Here is a 22,483-nt window from a genome sequence, read left to right on the forward strand (position 1 = left end):
AAGATTTGCTGGTTTTTCCAGGATGTTTCTGTTGCGCGTCGTCGCTTTAAGATGTTCTCTGTTCATATTTTGTTTGTTGCGGTTGCACCCGACTCAAGAGCCGCATGGCTCACAGTGCTACACCTAATAAATGAAACTTTAAACTTGAAAACTTGATTTGAAAGAGCTCGATGCGGCGACCGCCGTCTTTGTTCGCCGGCCGGCCAAAAGCCGCCGCCGTCGCTGCTGCTGCGTGAAGGTCTAAGAGTCGGCGTGACGATGGTTTATGCTCTTTGACGAGATCAGCGTGGTGTTTGCTGGTTCATTTGTGGCGAGCGCTTTGTGTGTAACGAGTGCGCCCCTACAATGTGGCTCAACATGCACGCATACGTACAATGCTTCGGCTCGCGTTGATGCTGGCCCGGCATTGTCGGTGGCCGCACGCCGTGCCTCCCTGCAGCCAACATCGCCGAGCAAAAGCCGTCGTCTGTTTGCGGTACTTTGGAGCGCCACACTTTGTTACCTTCAATGTTTCGCGGAGTAAATAATTGTAGAAACCATATGCCAGGTCGTGCAAGCTGGCTTTGGGGGTTGGTGGGGGGGGGGGGTTTCTCTTGACCACTCTTTAGAGTTCTCAATAGCAGCAGTCATTTTCAATTCCGCGTCTTGGATTCTGTCTGCCGTCAGATTGCCATTCCCATTTAAAATTCCGTCGCTTGAATAGCTTTTGTAAATAAGCGTGGCAGGTCAGGAAGGCAGGCTAGAGGTGTTTTTCCCCCGAATTAACTTTGAGTTCTCTATTTCCTGGAGTTGCGTACGGTGCGAAAGAATTTCAACATACGTTATAGTTAAATAGTCTCGGCGTAAATATAACCTTCAAAATGTATTGTCTGTATGTTGAATCTTCTGTCGGATCGTACGTAGCCAAACCGTGCTAATTGGAGGTGCGGGGGAAGGACAACAAACTAAACACAAAAAGCAGTTTTAAAGAAATCGGTTTTCAATTTATATTTAACAGTGCCACAGCTCCAGTGGCTTCCTAATATCGAAAGGAGGAAGAGCGTTCCAGACGGCCGCAGAAGCGCGTCTGAAATTGGTGACCACCATCTTAGGGTTGTCATTAGACTTGTTTGATCAGACCTCCACACCACCCTGGTTATTGTGGGTTGGTGAGGCTTTAGCCCAGGACCGGTTCACATTATGAACCACCGCCTCATGTTTGCCATAGCCGGCAGTCGCAGCCCTAGGGCAATGATCTCTAACCACTGTTCCCTTCTTTCGTATGGCAGCAATATGTTCAGCAAGCGACGTGCCAATGTTGAGGCCTGTTGGCCACGAAGAGAGGGCTTCATGAGAGCGTGCGTGTAGATTTGAAGCTTTCGTGACTGCAAGGATTCGTACTCTTAGGTTTTTTCGGTAAAGTCATATGACTTTAAGTCATAGGTTTTTTCGGTAAAGTCATATGACTTAAAGTCATATGACTTAAAGTCATATGACTTTACCGAAAAATCTAAGAGTGAGAGTGCGTGTAGTTTTACTGTTCCTTCTCCGTTGAAAGAGCGCAGATCACAGTGGTTTGCTTTAAGGCTCGTAGTTTGGATGTCGTGAATTGGAATCCAGCGAACCACTGAGCAATTGCTTAACAGATGTAATATACAGGTAAATATATTCTATGAATCACAGTGCATAGTGTTAAACAAAGTGTAATTTATGTGTTTTATTTTTCACAGATGGGAGCCAAGAGAGATGTTGTGGCCGTACTTTGCTGCATGTTAATGATCAACTCGGCGTGCTTTGCCCAACAAGGTGAGAAAAATAATCTGGATGCCAAGTTGTGAATTTTAATTTCCAGCCGCTTGAACATTCAACCCGTGCACATGGTTAATGCCACGCGGTGGAAGTGTTTATCTTCACTGAAGGTATTACGCCAGGAGTTTATTTCGTTTTGTCGGGTTACGTAAAGTAATGTGGGCGGCTCCTCAACAGCACGGTGCCAACCAAAACAAACGGGGCCGCCGTTATTTATCGCGAATTTTTTATCGTCGCCCGCAAAGTGTTTACGAAGACGTTGGAGGATGTTGCTTGCGTTTGCTGCGTGACGCCCCGCGATTACGTGAGCGGCGTTTACTTTGCCGGGGCTTTGCTCTTGGTCTGAACGACGCGTACGTTTCTCTTTTATTTTAAACCACTTCGTCGACAACTAAAGGCTTTGAGAAAGAAAATCGGTGCACGACGATGGCCAGTTGAAAATACAACTTTAACTTTGGTAGCGGGGACAATGACCAGCAGAGGGGTCACCCCCACTCCCCCCCCCCACCCGAGACCCCCCCCCCCCATTCTGTGAATTGTCACGATTCATTAATCAATTACTTTTTAACAATTCCATCAACTAAAGTGGCCACTACATGTTTCCAGAGGTCACGTAACAAAAATGACATGCAACGTGTAAGAATAATTATCATAAATGCTAAGTTACAGACCTTCGTCAAGCCACTGCTGGATTCAGGCCTTCCCACGCCTTTCTGCTCATGGGGATTGTTTGACCGTACTTCACCATGCCGGTCACAGCGTGTTGCTGATGGGGGGGGGGGAGAGCAGGGCCAGTTTAGACATTTAACTCGCCACTGATGATATAGCCTTGACTATTGCGCTAACCAATCAATGCACCACTGCTCCCCATACAACTTGTAAGAAATAAAAACACGTTGATTCTTGCACACGTGATTGGATGTGTGTATTCTGAGCTCAATGATGTTACATTACTGGGTAAATCACTTTGTGCCTTTGCTATCACGCAAGTACACATTTCTATGCATGTATGTTGAGCTGATTTCGCACCGTACGGAACCAAACGCGCTAATCGGAGGTGCGGGGGAAGGACAACAAATACAAAACAAAAAGCAGTTCTAGAGAAATGAGTTTTCAATCTAAATTTAAAAGTGCATAGCTCCAGTGGCTTCCTAATATCGGAAGGAAGAGCGTTCCAGATGGCCACAGAACCGCAACTAAAATCGCGCGATACGGTAACCGTCATTGTTCAATGGTTGGATTGGATGTGTGTAGTTTGAGTAAAATAATTCAACATTCCTGGGTAAATAACCTTGTGCCTTTGCTATCACGCCAGTGCACATGTCGGAACGTGCCTGGATTTGAAGTGCATCTCAAGTCATTAAAATATATTTAGCAGCCTCGGAGGCCAAATCTTGCCCCACGGCTACTAATTTTACACTGGCCCTTCTGGAATGCATTCCACTATTAAATGCCACTGTGGTGAGTCAGACTGTTACAAATCAAGCTTGGTGGCCTTTGCTTCCAGATCTATGGCTGTTATTCACGTGTGTCAGGATGAATTTAATATTGTATTTGTGTCATAGTTTAGCCGAATGTATACTTCGAGATGCATTCATGCACTGTACGTAACATTTCCCCATTCATTAGGATGCATCCACGTTATATTAATTAATTTTGGTAATTGAACTAGGCCTGGACCTTGGTTAGGTTTACTTAGCCTAAAGTGGGTACCTGATGTGTTTTAGTTTTGGAAATCCGTACTGAGTATGCATTGTGCTGGCCACATCCATCTCGAGTGTGCTCTGCCAGCCTTCATAAGCGCTCTCTAACAACGCTTTTACCATATATAGCATGCATTTTAAAATGTAAACAGGAATCTTTGTTGCCTTCTACCAAGACGAAGACTGCATGAGCGACATAAGACAAACGGCAGGGCGAGTTCTGTAAGCGAGTAGCACCTATAAAGGCCGGAACGGCACACGAGGGGGTGGGTGGCAAGCACCACGCCCAGGCCTCCATTGTCTCCCCATTGCCGATCTTTTCACATCGTGTGAGGTACTCATTTGAGGCTGAGTCGACTTAGGGGAGGCCCAGGACCAGTTCAGATAATCTTCACCGCTGTTGGCCGTGAGCGGGAATTGAACTCGGGCGGCCGGATTCGTAGCGCCTGCACGACCGCTCCCCATACTCGCACACAATACAAAGACAAAAACAAAGACAAAGAACATCCGTATAGCCTTAACAGACTGTTTGGGCAAGTGTTGTTAGCGAGCACCTATGAAGGCCGGCACAGCATACGAGGGGGTGGGTGGCCAGCACCACGCCCAGCCGCCTTTGTCTCCCAAGTGGCGATTTTTACACACCGCACCAGGTACTCATTTGAGGCTGGGTCGACCTAGGGGAGGCCCAGGACCGGTTCAGATAATCGTCACTGGTGTTGGCCGTGAGTGGGAATCGAATTCGGGTCACCAGGTTTGCAATGCAGCGCGCGCTAACGCTACACCACTGCTCCCCACACACACAGAATACACACGCACACAGGCACTCACACTGTGCTGTGTTTATACACGTGTGTGTGTTTTGTGTGCTGCCTGTCGTTTGCAGAGACGACCAACGAGTGTTTGTCTGCTAATGCCAAGTCATGTGGAGAGTGCATTCAGGTTGGCGGCAAGTGTGCCTGGTGTACAAAGCCTGTGAGTTGCACAACAACGCTCTTCCCGGGTCGAAAATAATTCATGAAATCATTAACCTGGCCGCCTCGCCAGAATAACCAACACAGCAATTTAGACATTTTTCTCGGACACGGAAAGCTTTCGAGCTTGAGGTTATTCATGTGTCAGTCTTTTACTCTGCTCCATCGATACCCCAAGCACAAAACCTACGGGTGAAGTCACAGGTTCCAGGATTATTTCGTCTAGACGAGGCAAAAACGCAAGAGCGCCAGGATGGAGTCTTGTTTTCAAGAGTGACCATGGTCCCCAAAATGGCAAAAGCAATGAACATGAAAATCAAGTTGAGCAATGAAGGAAAAGGACATTTTATAACGTCATGGGAGAAATAAAAAAAATCGCGAAAATTAACCAATATTAATTCAAATACATTTACAATTCGAAAAAGTTTGCTTTGACAAGTTATTTTGGGAAAAAAACTTTTGCAGTCAAATTAAGTAACAGAAAAGTAGGCGTAGATTAATGGCGATAATTGCACCGGTGTGTGTGTGTAATCGGACTAAAGCAGTGTGAAACGTCGTGAGAATTATTTTATGTTTTATTTTTATTATTTTATTATTTTCATTCTACGTGACTTTACCAAAAGAACCAAGAAGATGAATCCCTGCAGTCACGAAAGCTTTAAATCGAAAAATAAAGCAGTGTTCTTCACTAATTTTTAGAGGGCCCACTTTCGCCCAGTAAGACATCTTCAGCGTAAGAGCCACCACACCGCCTGCAAGGGGTCGCCACATCAGGGGCCGCACTAAAACCCATCGGGGGGGCCGCCAGTGGCTTCCTGCAGGCCTTGCAAGGAAGAACACCGGACTAAAACATCGGGCCACATAAGACGACAGGCCGTGTGGTTTGTCAAGCCCAGAGGAGGTGGGGGGGGGTTCTGGAGAGTCAACGTGGGGTTGGATCTGTGACAGAGGTAGAGGAAACACATGGGAACCGCATTGGTAACTCTGTCGTAGTGCCAATGACGAATGCCGATTTAGGCGTATCGAACGTATACCGACGTATGTGTATCAGCCAGTGGATTTTTTTTTCTTCGGGGTCTTCCAGTTTTTTCACTGCACATGTAGCAACGTGCGTTACAATTATTTTATTTGGCTGCTTAAAATCGTTAAGTTATAGTTTGTGGCCAGGTAGCTTCCCTCCGCATTTAGAAACATGCATTTCGATTATTTCGCTGCTATACATTTCCAACTAATAAGCCACTTTGTTGAGCTATCATTTGTGGCCTGGTTGCTCCTGAACAAGAAGCTAAATAGCTCGGTGGGCTTCACCTGGTAAAATTTAATTTTTTTAAAAATAGTTTATAAAAAAAAAATTGTGACTTTTTTACCTTTCCCATACTTAGCACTCCTATAATGTTTTTAGATTGTTGTTTGTTGTAACTTTCTGACCGCCCCTACTGAGCTTTATAGCTCATCAGATTCCTCGAGTATAAATACTGATTCTGACTCACGTTTGTACGTGTGCTCTCCATATGTCCGCCTTTACAAAGGCACTATTTCTTTAAAAAATTTCGGCTCCAGCATTCCTGATATGAGTTCCGGAGGCCAAGAACATAACAACTAAAGGGCCTTGCATAATGAATCAACAGTTCCTGAACATATAAAGGCCCAATACCATGACAGGCCAAATAAGTAGTAAGCAGAATTTTTAAATCAATCCTGAATTCAACAGAAAGCAAGTGCAGCGATTGAAGGAATTTCAGGAGCATGTTGTGAACAAAATTTGCAAGTAAGCACTGTGGCCTGCAGAATTTTAAACCACACCCGCACACAAAGATAAAGATCCCCCATATAGCCTGACCCGATTGTTGGAGCAAGTGCTGTTAGCGAGCACCTATGAATGCCGGCACAGCATCCGCGGTAGTGGGTGACCAACACCATGTCCGGCCGCCTTTGTCTCTCCAGTGGCGATATTTACACACTGCACCAGCTACTCAATAAAGTCTTGAGCACACACACACACACGTGTGCATACACACACATGTAAAATACACACACACGCGCACAGGAACCGCTGTCACCCCCCGCTCACCGCTCGTGTCGTTGTCTCCGCCCGTCGCTCGCCGATTTTAGGACTTCACCGGGCCGGGGGAGTCGAACTCGGCACGCTGCGACTACGCGGACAACCTGGAGCGCCGCAAGTGCCCGCCCACGTCCATAGAGAGCCCCACGGGCAAGGTGAAGATCCTCAAGGACAAGAAACTCACCGACCGCAGCAGCAAGCTGCCGGCCAAGGACATCACGCAGATTGCTCCGCAGCTGATCGAACTCACGCTCCGCTCAGGTGCGCGTGCGTGTGTGTGCGTGCATGTACATGCGCGCAGGGTGGCCGTGTGGCAGAGGTCGCAACCGGGTACCCGATACCCGTACCCTACCCGATACCCGGCTACCCGTACCCGGCCAGGTACGGGTAACCGTTTGCGACCCTGGTGCGGCCGGGTACGGGTACGGGTATGCCATGAGTCACTGGTGAGTAACCATTTGTCACTCATTTCAGGTAGGGAACGGGTACCCGTACCCGGCCGGATACGGGTACCCATTTGCGACCCTGGTGCGGCCGGGTACGGGTACGGGTAAGGAATCAAAACCCGTTTGCGACCTCTGGCTGGTGGAGTTCCCCTCCTACCTTTGTCGAGCACTGGCAGCTCGACAACGACGATATCACCGGTGGCTCCTCGACAGAGTCGTGGTGCCGCAGCAGTGCTCGTGAATCGTCGGTCTGGAGGCTCGTTTTGCTCTCCTCATTTTTGCTTGCCCGAGTATCACAGCACGGTCGGCTACGTTACGGTGAGAAAAAAGTTCGACAAACGTACGTAGTGTCGTCCGGCGGTGGCTGCTGGCGGATGAATAAACGGGGCTTTTGGTACTTGCGTTAAGCTAGTTTTTCATAGGCGGTGATTGCCAGCCACCGCTCACACCCTTCCTGCCTGTCAAAAACGATGGTGTGTATCTCGGTCATTGCAGCCTACTCGAATTAGTGGGTCAACCTTACCCTCATGGCAGTTGTTGCGAGTTATTTCTCGGTGCGGTTAAGTTGTGACCTCCCCCCCCCCCCCCCCAATTCACTGCGTTGTAAAAAAAAAAAAACAATTTGCTTTACTGCCGCCCACCGGACCGGCAGGTCAACCGCAGAACATCGACCTGCGTTTCCGCCGCGCGGCCGACTACCCCATCGACCTGTACTACCTGATGGACCTCTCCTACTCCATGAAAGACGACCTGGAGAACGTCAAGAAGCTCGGCACGGAGCTGCAGCAGCGCATGAAGGACATCACCAGCGACTTCTTTATCGGTGAGCCGAGCCTGACTCGACGCTAAAGTTACCCCGGGGCGTAACGACAGCTGTGAAAACCCCGCGGCGTCCGAGGGGTCTCCACTCGGCCCCCGCGTCTAAGGGGAAGATCTTTAGAGCAGCGGGTGGTTGCTGGGAGACTGCAAGGGCACGTCGGCTGGCTACGTACGGTGCGAAATAATTTCGACGCGCGTACGTAGTCCAGTTCTCCCTCGTTATTCGCGAGGGATACGTTCCGGAGATATTCGCGAACAGCTAATTTCGCGGATAATGATTTTGGCCGACGGTAACCTATATTTTTAATCAATTGCTTTAAATACGTAAATAAGCAATTAAATATATGCAAATTATCACATCACTTTAACAAATCGCTTTCTCGCATCACATTCTCTCTCATCACTTTATCTCATCACTTTCTGTCTCGACGCAGTCCTGTTGAGTTCCGCATGCGATTCGCGGATAGCCAGAATCGCGGGTAGCAAGTCCGTGAATAACGAGGGAATGCTGTACACGCATCTTGGAGGTCGTGTGTGGCAGAGGGATGGAAAGCGCTTACGAGGTGCGGTGGCATCAACGGCATTGGCCGTGATTACCTCTGGATCTGAACGACGAGGTGTAATGACGCATTGGGGAGTGTGCGTGGCAGTATCCTGTGGTCAGCACACTGTCCACTTGTGCAGTTTGCACAAATTTGCACCTCCGATGAGCGTGGTTGGCTACGTACGGTGCGAAAGAATTCAACATACGTGCAAATTCAAAGGCTCAATTTCCACTGGTTAAAATTACCGAAGTGCTGTAAAATTATAGAGAAGAGCGGTACATCAGTGTAAGTCCAACTTACAGATGGCCTTACTGTGGTGTGCCTCTGTATTCTGTCGATTAGACAGAGGCGGAGGGATTTAAGAAACTCGCCCCTTGTTTCAGCTGCTGCACTCTGGGAGTTTTGAATAGAACCGGTGGCCTCTGGATTACAAGTCCAGTGTGCTGACCAGCAGCAGCAGCAGCAGCATCCCACTCCAACTCGTGTCGAAGTTTCACTGTGTGGGGCGTTGCTCGGCGAGCTCTTGACGTTGCCTCTGCGTCGAATTTCCGCGCGCAGGCTTTGGATCGTTTGTGGATAAGACGGTGATGCCCTACATCAGCACCACTCCCAAGAAACTGCAGAACCCGTGCGGTAACAATGACGAAAAGCAGGTACGTTTGTACGTAATCGCTTAAAAAATATATTTATATTTCCGTTACTTGTGTACGTCTTAACAGGGAGTTTATTCCAGTAATACAAGTAAAATAAGTATGCGTGGATGTTGAACTTCTTTCGCACCGTACGTAGCCAACCGTGCTAATCAGAGGTGCGGAAATGTAATATCGCTGTACCTTGGAAGTCTTTCCCGTACTCAACTGCACACTGGGAAACGGCTTATCCACAGCTATCCATCTTCTGCCAGTGGCACCGCTCATATTGACAATCGGGGAAAGTGAATGGGGTCGAGCAGGGCACGCCACGAAGTGAGACGCCACAGTGGCGAGATGTTAACCACCTCGCCTGGTATGCAGGAGATCGTGGCTTCGATCCCGACCATGACGCCTGTATATTTGGAGTTTGCACGTTCTCCCCGTGGCCGCGTGGATATTTCCCCGAGTCCTCCTATTTATCCCTCCACATTTAGAAACATGCCTTCCGAGTATTTTGCTGCTCTAGATGCCCACATGATAAACCACTTTGCTGACCTATCATCTATGGCCAGGTCACTTCTGAAAAAGAGCTACATAGCTCAGTGGGCCTTCCCGGGTAAACTAAAAAAATTGTTTAGTTTCGATAATGGCCAATGGACAAGACTGGTGAGGGAATGGCAGCCACAGAAGGGAAGACCTCCAAGGGTACGACCGCCGTGGAGAGAGATTGAGTGGCACGATATCAGTTCTTATGTCGGAGTGAGATGACCAGAAAGATCACTGGACAACAGTATGGGAAGGCCTTCGTCCTGCAGCGTATAGACAATGGCTGATCGTAACGATGACCCTAAGGTACCGTCGCCGCTCAACAGCTCCCTGTCCCCCCCCCCCTTTCCCCCCATCCCTGTCCCCACTGCCCGTACCAGGTGTGCACCAGCCCGTTCAGCTACAAGAACGTGCTGTCTCTCACCTCGGAAGGAAATAAATTCAACTCGCTCGTGAGTCGCCAGAAGATCTCCGGGAACTTGGACTCTCCCGAAGGTGGCTTCGACGCAATGATGCAGGCAGCCGTGTGCGGGGTGAGTGTGCGAGTGTGCGAGCGTGCGTGCGTCTTTGGGGAGCGGCTAGCACACTGCTCATGAACAACACCAGTGACGTTTATCTGAACTGGTCCTGGGCTTCCGCTAGGTCGACTCGGTCTTGAATGAATACCTGGTGCGGTGTGTAAACATCGCCACGAGGGAGACAAAGGCGGCCGGGCGCGGCGCTGGGAACCCACCCCCTCGTGTGCCGTGCCGACCTTCATAGGTGCTCTCTAACAACACTTTCCCCAACAGTCTGTTAAAGGCTATACGGGGGGGACCTTTGCCTGTGGGGAGCCGGTAGCGCGGCGGTTCGCGTGCTGCTCTACAAACCCGGCGACCCGAGTTCAATTCCCGCTCACGGTCACCAACACCAGTGACGATTATCTGAACCGGCCCTGGGCCTGAATATAATTTAGTTTCTCGTGAAGCTCCCAGCAAGCCGGTCGCTGTGCGGAGCAAATTGCCGGACGCCGTTCGCCAACGACGCTCAGCGGCTCGACCCAGAAACGCGTCGGAGAGCTGCACGGCGGCGCAAGCGCGACAGCTTGCGTGGTGGCACCACCCAGGGTGACGGTCGCTATCGCTGCGCCAGCTCCCTCGTCGCCCCGACCCTCACCACCCCCCACCCCTCACCGCCCCCCCACCACTCGCCTCCCCCGTGTCCCCCAGAACAAGATCGGCTGGCGCAACAACACGCGTCTGCTCGTGTTCTCCACGGACGCCGGCTTCCACTTTGCGGGCGACGGGAAGCTGGGCGGCATCGTGCTGCCCAACGACGGGCGCTGCCACCTGGACGGGAAGGGGATGTACACGCAGAGCGACTTCTACGTGAGTCGCACGGCGCCTCGTAGATTTGTCACCCCCCTCCAGCTACAACCAGGCCTATCCCAACCGCCCCCCCTCTCCGTATCAATCTCCCGTAGTTCTGCGGTCATCAAAACTACACGACCACTTGCAATAACCCAATGCTTCATTCGAATTCGTTATCGTCCCGTGTACGATTTTATAATTGCTGTGAAGCGCCTCGGTAAAGGATTTATAAGGTGAGTTTTGACAAGATAAGGTCCCGCTCGTCCGTGTTCTCTTGTCTGGCGAATGTTCCTCGCGGCAAGGTTGATCTGCGGGGGGTTCAATTTGCGACGCGGGCACCGTTTCTGTGCGGCGTTCATGCGGTCTCCGCCTGTTCCGCATGGGTTTCCTCTGGGTTCTCCTGTTTCTTCCGATAGCTAAGAAAATCGTACAATGCAACTGGTAAGTATTGGCCAAACATCCACAATGCTGAGCTATTACATTGCAAACTACTCAATTGGGGTGACTCACGGCAGCAGCATCGCCCCCTACTGTGAAAACATTGGCAGGACGCTCCTGAAAAGGTCTTGAGATTCATTGAGGGTTTACTGGGTAAATTTTGACTTGAAACTTTCGTGACTGCAGGAATTCATATTCTTTGGTTCTTTCGGTAAAGTCACGTAGATAGAAAAATAATAATACATAAAGTGAATAAAAAGATAAATAATTAAAATAAAATAAAAAGATTAAACAAAAAAACACTCGTGGGGACTGTAGCCTGGTAATTAAGTTTGGTGAGTGTTCTGGCAGTCTATAATGTCGATTTATTCTTGGTTCTCTCGGCAATTTGTTTGTATTACTATAGACTGACAGTACGCTCACCGAGGTTTAGAACCAGGCTACAGTCGACATTATAGACTGCCAGTACATTCACCCAGCTTAATAACCATTGCTACAGTCTACATTATAGACTGCCAGTACACTCACTCCGATTAAGAACCAGGCTACAGTCTACATTTGTGCTTTTTATTATTTGCATTCACTTTATTTGTATTATTATTTTTCCATCTACGTGACTTTACCGAAAGAACCAAAGAGAAGATGCTTTACTGGGTAAACAAGCATAACAACAATAATAATATGAGCTCATGGAAAAAATTTTCTGTAATTTTAAAAGTGCTCAATCGTTACATTTCTTAATATTTCCCAATTTTCATGACAGTGAAAGGTGTACAGTCAATTGGAGGGCACGCTAGAGGTCGAGAGGGGCTAATATCACAACCACATCGAGGTGCCAGTACCCACACTCTAACCCACCACACGTGACCTGCCGAATAGCGGCCTGCGGTGTGCCCATTCATGCTGCTGGGTGGGCAGAGGCAACGGGGGAGGGAGATTTGGGAAACGTGCCCCATTGTATCAACAAGCTGGGAGATGTATTGGACCTCTCGATCGCAAGTCCAGCGTGCTGACCGTTACAACCATGGCAGCCGCCCATCATCATGGACAGCAATCGACCGTTATCTCATCAGTGACCCCAGCCACCACCGGTCACCCAGGTGTTGACCTCACCGTGCCGGGGCTTTTTAAATCCTTTATATTAAGTTCACTTGCTTGCGCGCTTAGGACCGTGCAAATCTTTCGGTCGTTTTTTAACCCACTTCCCGTGATCCAATCGAGCTGACATTTTCCACACAGACTCGTTGTGCGTGACAATTTATTTTTGTGAATTTTTTTTCTCCAAAATTTAGCACTTTTTAGGGGAAAAAAATGTCATATTTAATTTAAAATACCAATGTGATAAAAATGAAACTCTTACTCAAGAAAAACAGAAATGAATAATAAAATAAAACCGATGCCACGCATATAAAGGATTTATAGTGAAAAACTTTGTTTTTACGGGTTAATTTTTTTACACAACCATCTTCGCGCTGGACAGTGCTATGGTACGGCTAACGTGAGGCAGACGGGGCATCTCGCAACAGCTCCCTTCCAGCAGCAGTGGCGTGAGCGAGCCTTTGCAGGGCTGCGCCTTTACCTTTAAATGTACCTCCTGTCAACGGGGCCCATTCCGCCGGCCGACGAGAAACTTGTGGGAGAAAGTTGCGGGGCGGAATGTCGGACCACAGCCGGTGTCGCTGTGATGAAGCAAGTGGCCAATGGGTGGCTTCACCTAAAGAGGCGAGTCCGACTTCGATTGGCGGCGATTGCCACCATTTAGGAGCAGTCGGAGGATGACAACCACGCCGGGCAGAGCACTGATGAGGAAATGGAGATAAAGCCGTGGGAATTATCCGTGACCTCTCGTGCGGACCCGTGTGTGCCTACAGGACTACCCGTCAGTCGCGCAACTGGTGCAGAAACTCGGGGAGAACAGCATCCAGCCCATCTTCGCCGTCACGGAAGAGTTCTATAACGTCTACAAGGTAACGAAGAATATTTTTTCCGTGTGACAGCGCGAACGGATCTGCTTTATTAAAAGTAAACGTCTGGGTTTGGTCAGCTTAGTGACCAGTGCCGGATTATCGTAGTAGCAACGTGGCTTTACCGAAAGACCCAAAGAATAGCAACAGTAGCATATTCTACGGGCCCTGCACTTTCAAGGGCCCCACGCTAAACGCTTTCAAGCTATCAATTCCGGTTCAGTGATTCTGCACTTGCTCTTACTATAGTACTATACTGCCTTCAACTTTTATGAACAACGCAAGTCTCCGTCATCAGGTGGGACCGTCACAGCCAGATTTGCTGCATCAGCATCAGCAGCAAATCTGCATCTGGCTGTGACGGTCCCACCTGATGACGGAGACTTGTGTTGCCTCCGAAACGTCGTGATTTTTATTTTATTTTTATTAATTAAAATTTCATTTTTTACCTACGTGACTTTACCGAAAGAACTAAGAGTATGAATCCTTGCAGTCACGAAAGCTTCAAATCTAGAATTTTATGAACAACTGGGTGTTTATTTTTACCTACGTGACTTTACCGAAAAAACCTAAGAGTATGGGTGTTTACGGTTAGCGATTTGTCGTATTATCTGTGGCTGTATATCAAATTAAAAAATAAAATTGCTATACTGTGCAAGTTAAAAATGTATTTGGTTTAATATTTGTGTTTTTTTATATTTAGGGCCCCTTTATAACATCTGCTACAGGCCCTGCACTAGCTTAATCCGGCACTGTTAGTGACGTTACAGTTTGAATCATCATCGTCATCATCAGCCATGATCCGCTCCTGGATGATGGTTCCACGAAGCCATCGCTACTATTCCTCATGACCCTGTGCTACAACAATCCGTCTAGCACTCGCACATGGGCTGGTTTCATTGCTCCATGTCCACGGTAGAAGTCCTGTTGGGCATGTTCCCTCCTTTGGCTGCCACTCCTCTCATGAGTCTCGACCACCGCTTCATCATATTCCAGATCCAAGTCATAGCAGGTTTTGTTGTGCACTGATGGAAAACTTTTTTCTCCTTCAAGCACATTGCTTTGTTGATTTTCATGATTAAATTCAGTTTTCCGAAAGGGCTACAGACCCGCCGTCGTTGGATTTCTTCCTTTCATCGTTTTGACCCCCGAGTCCCCATTCAGCAATGAGGGCCGTTAGTTATAATTGCAGTTTGCCAATTAAACAAAAATACTTTTGCTCATTTGATACCTCACAATTAGTCCACACCCTTGTGATGGCACAACGTGTCATCGTATCTGCCAAGGTTTATCTGCGAGGTATTGGTGTGGAGTAAAAAAAATTAAATGAACGTGTCCTTTTTTTTTACCTTGCTGCGCGATTTGCTTCAGGAACTCAGCAACTTGATCCCAAAATCGGCCGTCGGAGTTCTCTCTTCGAATTCCAGCAACGTCATCCAGCTCATCATCGACGCCTACGATGTGAGTGAACCACCCTCTCGTCTTTAAAACGTGTGAGCGGTCGATCCTGACGGGCGCGAGTCGACAAGCCGATGTTATACAGGCGGTGTGTTATGATTATGCTTACGGAGAAAAACAAACTTTGAAAGAGCACGGAAAAAGAAAAACTGACAAACAGCGCAAGCTGGACATCTGTGAAAAAGAGGTTTATAGCTTGTCGGATACCCCCAGTATAATTTGTGTAAGATTCAGGATGAGGGTTACGTTTCTAATCACTGTGGTTGGAATTAGGCCGGGGGTCAAACTACCATTGGGTGGGGGGAGTTTGAAATGATAATAATAATAGGATTCTATTCTGACCCGGGGTCACAATTTTGCACCGTACGTAGCCAACCGTGCTAATCGGAGGTGGGTGGGGGACAAGAAAATAAACACAAAAAGCAGTTCTAAATAAATGAGTTTTCAATTTAGATTTAAAAGTGCACAGTGCTCCAGTGGCTTCCAAATATCGATCCCCGCAGAATTCTGTGGCGATTGATTCTAGGAATTAGAATTTACAGAGAATCCAGAAAGGTCACTGTTGGTCAACGGGGGTGGGGGGGGGGGGTTAGAATTCTGGTGGGGATCAAAACGATAATCGCACACGGCTCGGGGCGGAAATCTGCGTGCCCCGCGACGCTGGTGCACGTGCGTGGGTGGCGGCTCACGGGCAATGCGGTGGCGGCGCTGGCGTGCAGGCACTGTCGTCGGAGATTATTCTGGAGAACAGCAAGGTGCCCGAGGGCCTGCAGTTCCGCTACACCGCCGTCTGCAAGGACAACAAGGTGTTCCGCGGGGAGCAGGGCCGCAAGTGCTCCGACATCCAGATCGGCGACGAGGTACGGGCGCGAGGGCCGCGCGTGGCCCACGGGACGACGAGACGAGTCACTTGATCAATCGACTAAAAAATATAAAAAATCACGATGTTTACACGAAGGAAGTCGTCCGCCTCTCGTGATTTTTTTCATAAGGCAACGGCGCGCTCGCGATGTAACTCGGGAGAAATAGTTGAATGTTTTGTTTATTTTAACGAGCACGCGCTTGCATCGAACGGGGGCGCAGGTCCAGTTCACGATCGAGGTGGTCGCCACAAAGTGCCCCAACAACGGCAAGGCGCACGAGGTGGAGATCCGGCCGCTGGGCTTCCAGGAGAAGGTGACGGTGCGGCTGCGCTTCGAGTGCGAGTGCCAGTGCCACACCTCCGGCGTCAGCAACTCCATGGAGTGCCACTTCGGCAACGGCACGATGGAGTGCGGCGCGTGCAGGTACCGGCGTCCCCCACGTCGCCCGGGTTCTCCCGCCAACGCGCCGAGGTCGGCGGATGCCGGCGGTGGTGGTGGTGGCGGCGACGGCCGCCCCCCCCCCCGCGGTGGCGGTGACGGGGTGGCGCGTCGGTCACTCCGCGGCAAGAGGTTCGCGGATTTTGAGCCCTGCAGGGCCGCCCTGGTTATAATTAGTCTCGTGGTGTGTCAAAATATTGGAATGCCCACGCTCCGTCTGCTTTGTGGTGGACATTAAAGGACCCCCCCCCCCCCCCCCGTGACGTTATTTGCAAAAGGAGCAGGGCCATGTGTGCCGGCGTCACGGTCAAAAGTTGCTTCCAGTCTGTTCTAAAAAACGCGGTGGTTTCGTTCCTGAAGAACACCACGTGATGATAAATAATATCAAATATAGGGGGTAAAGCACAGTCCGCGATAACGCGTAAGATGCGTAGAATGTAGTTTGAAAATTACTCTCGACTTACATAATTTCCTGAAGCTACGCAGCAACGTTGTCCCCTCCTGTAAACCTGCTGCAGTTTCTACTCATCCGTGAAAGAGCGCCTTTCGTGATAGCCTTGCACTCTTAAGAATGGCGCGAACACCCATGTAAAAATGATTTGATTTGAAGGGGATAGATTTGACCCCTGGGCTCGGGGTCGGGTGTTGTAGTGCTCGGGCTGCGAGGTGGCCAAGAGATGGCAGCAGCACCGCAGTCGATTCTTGAATACATCTCCATCCCTTGTAATGTCGTTACAGCTGAATAACGTTCATCGTTTCCAAAAGATTCTAACTCCGCCTGCCAAAAAGTTTCCCTCTCTGGCCACCTGCCAATTCGCCTTGGTGCGACAGCGCGCGTTAGCATCACTGCAAACCGAACGCACGGCGCCGAGCGACGAGATGAATTTCCCTAGTGTTCGTAGATATTAACTCCCTCTCTAGGTATACAGGAGGTCGTGGGTTCGATCCCAACCCCGACGGCTGTATATTTGGAGTTTGCATGTTTTCTCTCTCTCTCTCTCTGTGGTCATACGGATTTTTTCCGGGTCCTCCGGTTTTTCCCTCCACATTTAGAAGCATGCCCTTATATTACTTGGCTGCTATAAATGTTCACGTGATGATAAGCCACTTCGTAGAGCTATCATTTGTGATAGCCAGGTTTTCATATTCTTGGTTCTTTCGGTAAAGTCACGGAGAAGGGAAATAAAAAAATACTTCCCGGCAGACCTGTTCTTCACCCGAGGACGGCTGCTTGCATTGTGGCCGAAACGTCGTGAGAATTATTTTATTATGTTTTATTTTTATTATTTTATTATTTCCCTTCTACGTGACTTTACCGAAAGAACCAAGAAGATGAATCCCTGCAGGCAGAAAATCTTTAAATCGAAATTTAAAGCCAGGTTTCTTTGGGTGGGCCTTACCTGGGTTGTGAGGTGGACAGCAGATGGCAGGGCAGTTAGCAATGAACTCTTTAATTTGTCCCCCCCCCATCCCCCCCATCGCCCATTCAGCATCGCTGACGCCCTCGGTTTGAGCCTGAAGACAAGTGGGCTAATGAGATCAACAATGATCTAGTCAGAACAACTACACTGATAATGATGTTTTTTTTGTCACGGTGACAATGACAACCACAATATCAACGATGACGACAACTACGGTGGCGGTCATAATGATGATGCCTACAATTATGATGATGATTGCAGTGATGACGATGACGGTGCGAGTAGCAACCAGGATGACCATGACGATGGATAACGGTAATGTTGATGACGACGACGATGATGATGACGACGAGGACCACAATAATGATCGTATTGGCGTGACAACGGCGAAGACGTTGACGACGTTGACGGCGACATTAACAACATTGACGTCGATCACAACGTTGACCACGACGTTGATGACGAAAATGTTGACGACGTTGATGACGACGACGACGTTGACCCCGTCGCCCCCGCGTGCCCGTGGCGAAGGTGCAACGAGGGTCGGGTGGGGCGCCTGTGCGAGTGCGGCACCGACGAGGTGAACTCGGAGGACATCGAAGCGTCGTGCAAGCGCGACAACTCGTCGAGCGTCGTGTGCAGCGGGCGAGGCGACTGCGTGTGCGGCGAGTGCATCTGCTACAAGCGCGAGAGCCCCGAGCTCGTGTCCGGCAAGCACTGCGAGTGCGACAACTTCTCCTGCGACCGACACAACGGACTCATCTGTGGAGGTGGGGGGATATAAACGATAAACTATTGAAGTACCCGTCGAGGACGCTTGACAACGGAGTTGAGGCACACGTATATTTATTTAACAAGTTGCCAGTACAGGACAGCCCTAGAGGGGGTAGCGGCCCCCTCACCCGTATAACTCAGGGAATACCCCTAGCTATCCATAGCCTATCCCCTGAGTCCTCCACTAAGAGCTAGGGGAGGCTGTCTGGCCCGACACTGGTAATCGGGCTCGGTACCCGGAGTCCCAGAGCACTGGCTCTGGTTCACGGGACCACGCCACTGGCTCGAGCCTGATCCCGTGGGGCCCTGATAAGGGCGGCGATCAGGGGGAGTCCAGGGCTCTAGCTACGACGTCTTCCGACTTCTTAGCTTAACTATAACATAACTGACTAAGCCCATATAACGACCCCTTTTTATACCCAACCCTCCTTGAGGGGTGGGGCCCCGGGGGATCGTAACGCCGAACCAGCCCCCCCCCAGGGTGTCTGGCTCGGACGTCGCAGAGGGCATCTCCCTGTGCACACACGTAGCCCCGCCCACTGTGTTTCTTTCCCATAGGCTGCCATGCATAACGGCCCTCTCTCCAACATCCCTACATCACTCCCCCCCGCATAGCTCGCAGCCGTCCCGGCTGCAACAATTTCAACAAATGAATCTTTACCCCTTGACTCCCCCCGTGTGTGCCCCATTTTTTTCATTTAACAGAACGAGAATTGAACAACAACACTAACAATGCCCCTAAAGGGAGAACAAACCGACGCACCCCCCCCCCCGAATAAATACGAAATCCGTAGAGGCAAGATATGTACATTTCCCGGAACCCTCAGCGCACGCACAACACGCACACAAGACGCACACACACACACAGCCATAATACAACAACGCGCCAAGAGCGCCACACGAACGCAGCGTCCAGTAACAATAGCACACGAAAGTGTACCAGAAAACGCAAAAAAAAATAAAAAAAATTTTCTTCTTATTTTCGTTTCGTTTTCACTTCTTGTTCGCGTTCCAGTGTTTTTATAAGAGTCTGCGCATTTTAGCGCGCGTCCTTGCCGCAGGCCCGTCACAAGGGCCAACCTCAGATGGCGGACCATTCGGTGGCCGCTGTCCCATCCGAGGCGAGTCCGCAATTGGAGTGGCGGGACCCTCGGCATCCCCCGTGAGGGATGTGCGCGAGCCCGTCATTCCGGGAGAACCTGGGGGCGGGGCAACCGGCAAGACGTCAGGTGAGATCAACAGAGGCGGACCCTCCGGGTCGGTCGACCCCTCACATGCTTGGCCCTGCGCGTGTGGAGCAGAGTCCCGCACCGCAACGAAGGGTTTTAGTCTAGAGGGGTGAACGAACCACCGGCGCCTCCCCCACTTGATACGAACGCACTGCGGTTGCAAAACCTCGACCACCTCGACGGGGCCCCGCCATGGCCGTACCAGTTTCGAGGAGGTCGCAAGCGGTACCTGGGGACAGTGCAGCCATGCCCTGTCCCCTGGCTTCCACTGCAGCACGTGCGCGCGCGCGAGTCTGAGGCGCTCATTCGCCTTTTGGCGCATGCGGGAATTGAGCATGGCAGCATCCCGCGCCTCAGTTAGCTTTTGAAGGTTAAATTTAACGTGCTCGTCCAATTTAATTTTACCTAGAGGCGCGGGGATCTGCAGCTGTGCCCGAACAGGTGGGTCATGTTCGCGACCATACATGAGAAAGAAGGGTGAAAATCCCGTGGCAGCATGGGGGGCCAATCGATATGCTGCCAGGACCCCTTGAATTTGCAAGTCCCAATTGGTCTGTGACTCCGAAACCAGGTGCGACAACATAGACGTGATGGTACGATGCAGACGCTCGACCATCCCGTCAGTTTGTGGGTGATAGGGAGAGGTACGAATCTTCTTTGTACCTAGGAGATCACAGACTTGTTTGAGGAGGTTCCCGGAAAAATTTTTACCCTGGTCGGTCAGCAGCCGCTCCGGAGCACCTTTGTCCATGACGTAGCCTTGGACAAAGGCGTCCACGATGGCTGCTGCCGACTGATTTGCCAGGGGCCAGGCCATAGGCCAGCGTGTGAAGTATTCGACCCCTGTTAGCAAATATCTATTGCCCCTAGGGGTGGCGGGAAACGGCCCCAGGATATCCAACGCTACGAGTTCGTTCACCCTGGAGACTGTGATGGACTGCAACGGCGGGTTCGACTCCCGAGCTGGTGGTTTGCGTTGCGCACACCGGGGGCATGCTGCCAGGAGATCCGTGACATCCCGTGTCATGCCCGGCCAAAAAAAATCCAGCTGGAGCGAGGCGAGGGTCTTTTGGGTACCCAGGTGGAGGAGGCGCTCATGAGCAGCCCACACCACCTTACCCCGTAACCCCGCAGGAACTACCAGCCGGTGACGGTGGGATTTACCGTCCCAATGCATGAGCAAGCCCGCGTGTATTTCCCAATTGTCGGCATCACCCGTCCCACACCCCCTCTCCCTGGCGCGACGACGCAGCGCGAGGAGGGAGGCGTCCTCCATCTGGAGGCGTCCCCACTCAATCACAGGCAACCCAAGCAGGGAATCCCTTCCCTGTTTCCCGATCTCATCGGGGAGCGATGTGTCAACATCGGCGGCGGCCGCCAGGACTGGAACCGTCATGTCCCCAGCTGGCTTGCAACGCCCCGACCCCAGGAGGCATGCGCATTCGGAGGTGGTTGGCATGCGCGACAGAGCGTCCGCATTTGTGTGGCGAATGCCCTTACGATAGGTGGTGTCAAAATCGAAATCCTGGAGGACCTCCAGCCATCGGGACAATTGTCCCGATGGCTGTTGAACCTTCAGGGCGTACTGCAGTGCCGCATGATCCGTACGGACAGTGAAATGCTGACCGTACAGATATGGGCGGTACTGTTGGATGAAGAAAACAATTGCCAACAGTTCTCTACGGGTGACACAATATTTTTGCTCCGCTGGAGACAACACCCGACTGCCGTACGCAACCACCCGTTCCACGCCATCAACCACCTGGGAAAGCACGCCTCCGATACCTGTGTTGCTCGCAGCGGTGTCGAGCAAAAACGGCCTCGAAAAATCGGGGTAAGTCAAAGGAGGAGCCTTCACCAATGCATCCCGAAGGGAGCAGAAAGCTACTTCCTCATCCCGACCCCAGTGGAACCGAACCCCTTTTGATGTCAAAGCATGTAGGGGTTTGGCAATTGTAGCAAAATTAGCGACGAACCGTCGGTAATATGAAGCGAAGCCAATAAAACGCCTCACCTCCCCCACCGAGGTCGGAATTGGCCAGGAGCTGACACACTGCGTTTTGGCGGGATCGGTAGCAATACCCGAGCGCCCCACGATGTGCCCCAAATAATGCACTGACTCGCGAAACAAATAGCATTTTTGGGGCTTAAATTTCAAATTAGCAGCCCGCATCCTTTGGAAAACCGCCCGCAGCCTCTGGAGATGTTCGTCAAAGGTTCTTCCAAAAACAATTACGTCATCCAAATAAATCAGGCACGATTCCCATTGCAATCCAGCCAAAACCAATTCCATCAACCGCTGGAAGGTTGCCGGCGCTGAGTGTAAGCCCATCGGCAACCGGTTGAATTGGAACAGGCCGTGCGGTGTACGGAAAGCGGTTTTAGGCTTCGAATCATCGTCCAGAGGAAGCTGCCAGAATCCCAAAAGTAAATCTAGTGTGGAGAAGAATCGCGCTCCCGCCAAGGCGTCCAGCGATTCGTCCATCCGTGGGAGCGGGTATGCGTCGGCAACCGAAACCTTATTAAGGCGACGGAAATCTACGCAAAACCGCAACGAGCCATCCTGTTTCTTAACCAGGACAATCGGTGCTCCCCAAGGGCTGGTAGAGGGAGAGATAATGTCGGCGGCTAACATGTCATCGACAGCTGATTTGACATGGTCCTTTTCGGCGGGACTCAACCGAAAAGGATTTTGGCGAATAGGCGCGCTGTCACCCGTGTCAATATGGTGACGCAGCAGGTGAGTACAACCCAAATCGTATTTATTCCGACTGAAAACGTCGGAAAATTCCTTTAGCAGCGATCTAAGCCGTTGGCGCTCTAAATTGGACAGGTTCGTCGATCCCGCACAAAGCGCGTCGAGCCACCCTTCATCGCCGTCCGAATGCGGGTGCGTCCGAGCAGCAGTGTCAATGTGGTTCACGGCAGGTTCCTCGCAGGGCACCGGCGTCGCGTGAGCGAGCACAGTCCCTTGGGGAACCACTACTGTCTGCGACCCGACATTGAGGACCGCGATGAAGGGATCCTCGTCCCCCCT

The 22,483-nt window shown here is 50.6% G+C and overlaps 1 protein-coding gene across 5 annotated transcripts in view; it reads left to right on the forward strand.

Annotated features, from left to right (window-relative positions):
- Positions 1-22,483, forward strand: part of LOC133349689 (integrin beta-1-like) — a 59,830-nt gene that overhangs the window by 24,781 nt on the left and 12,566 nt on the right. For 3 of the 5 annotated variants that reach the window (XM_061563346.1, XM_061563345.1, XM_061563347.1), the window contains exons 2-13: positions 1,710-1,785; positions 4,375-4,463; positions 6,575-6,785; positions 7,623-7,793; positions 8,893-8,987; positions 9,893-10,045; positions 10,721-10,879; positions 13,171-13,266; positions 14,635-14,724; positions 15,441-15,581; positions 15,805-16,007; positions 17,975-18,213. In XM_061563346.1, coding sequence (XP_061419330.1) covers positions 1,710-1,785; positions 4,375-4,463; positions 6,575-6,785; positions 7,623-7,793; positions 8,893-8,987; positions 9,893-10,045; positions 10,721-10,879; positions 13,171-13,266; positions 14,635-14,724; positions 15,441-15,581; positions 15,805-16,007; positions 17,975-18,213 — 1,723 coding nt within the window. Of the gene's footprint in view, positions 1-250; positions 476-1,709; positions 1,786-4,374; positions 4,464-6,574; positions 6,786-7,622; positions 7,794-8,892; positions 8,988-9,892; positions 10,046-10,720; positions 10,880-13,170; positions 13,267-14,634; positions 14,725-15,440; positions 15,582-15,804; positions 16,008-17,974; positions 18,214-22,483 lie in introns of those variants that run through there. The other 2 variants (XM_061563343.1, XM_061563344.1) reach the window with 1 other exon arrangement.

This window comes from Lethenteron reissneri, chromosome 31, assembly GCF_015708825.2.
Source record: "Lethenteron reissneri isolate LAM-NWPU_2019-01 chromosome 31, ASM1570882v1, whole genome shotgun sequence".
Classification (NCBI taxonomy): Eukaryota; Metazoa; Chordata; class Hyperoartia; order Petromyzontiformes; family Petromyzontidae; genus Lethenteron; species Lethenteron reissneri.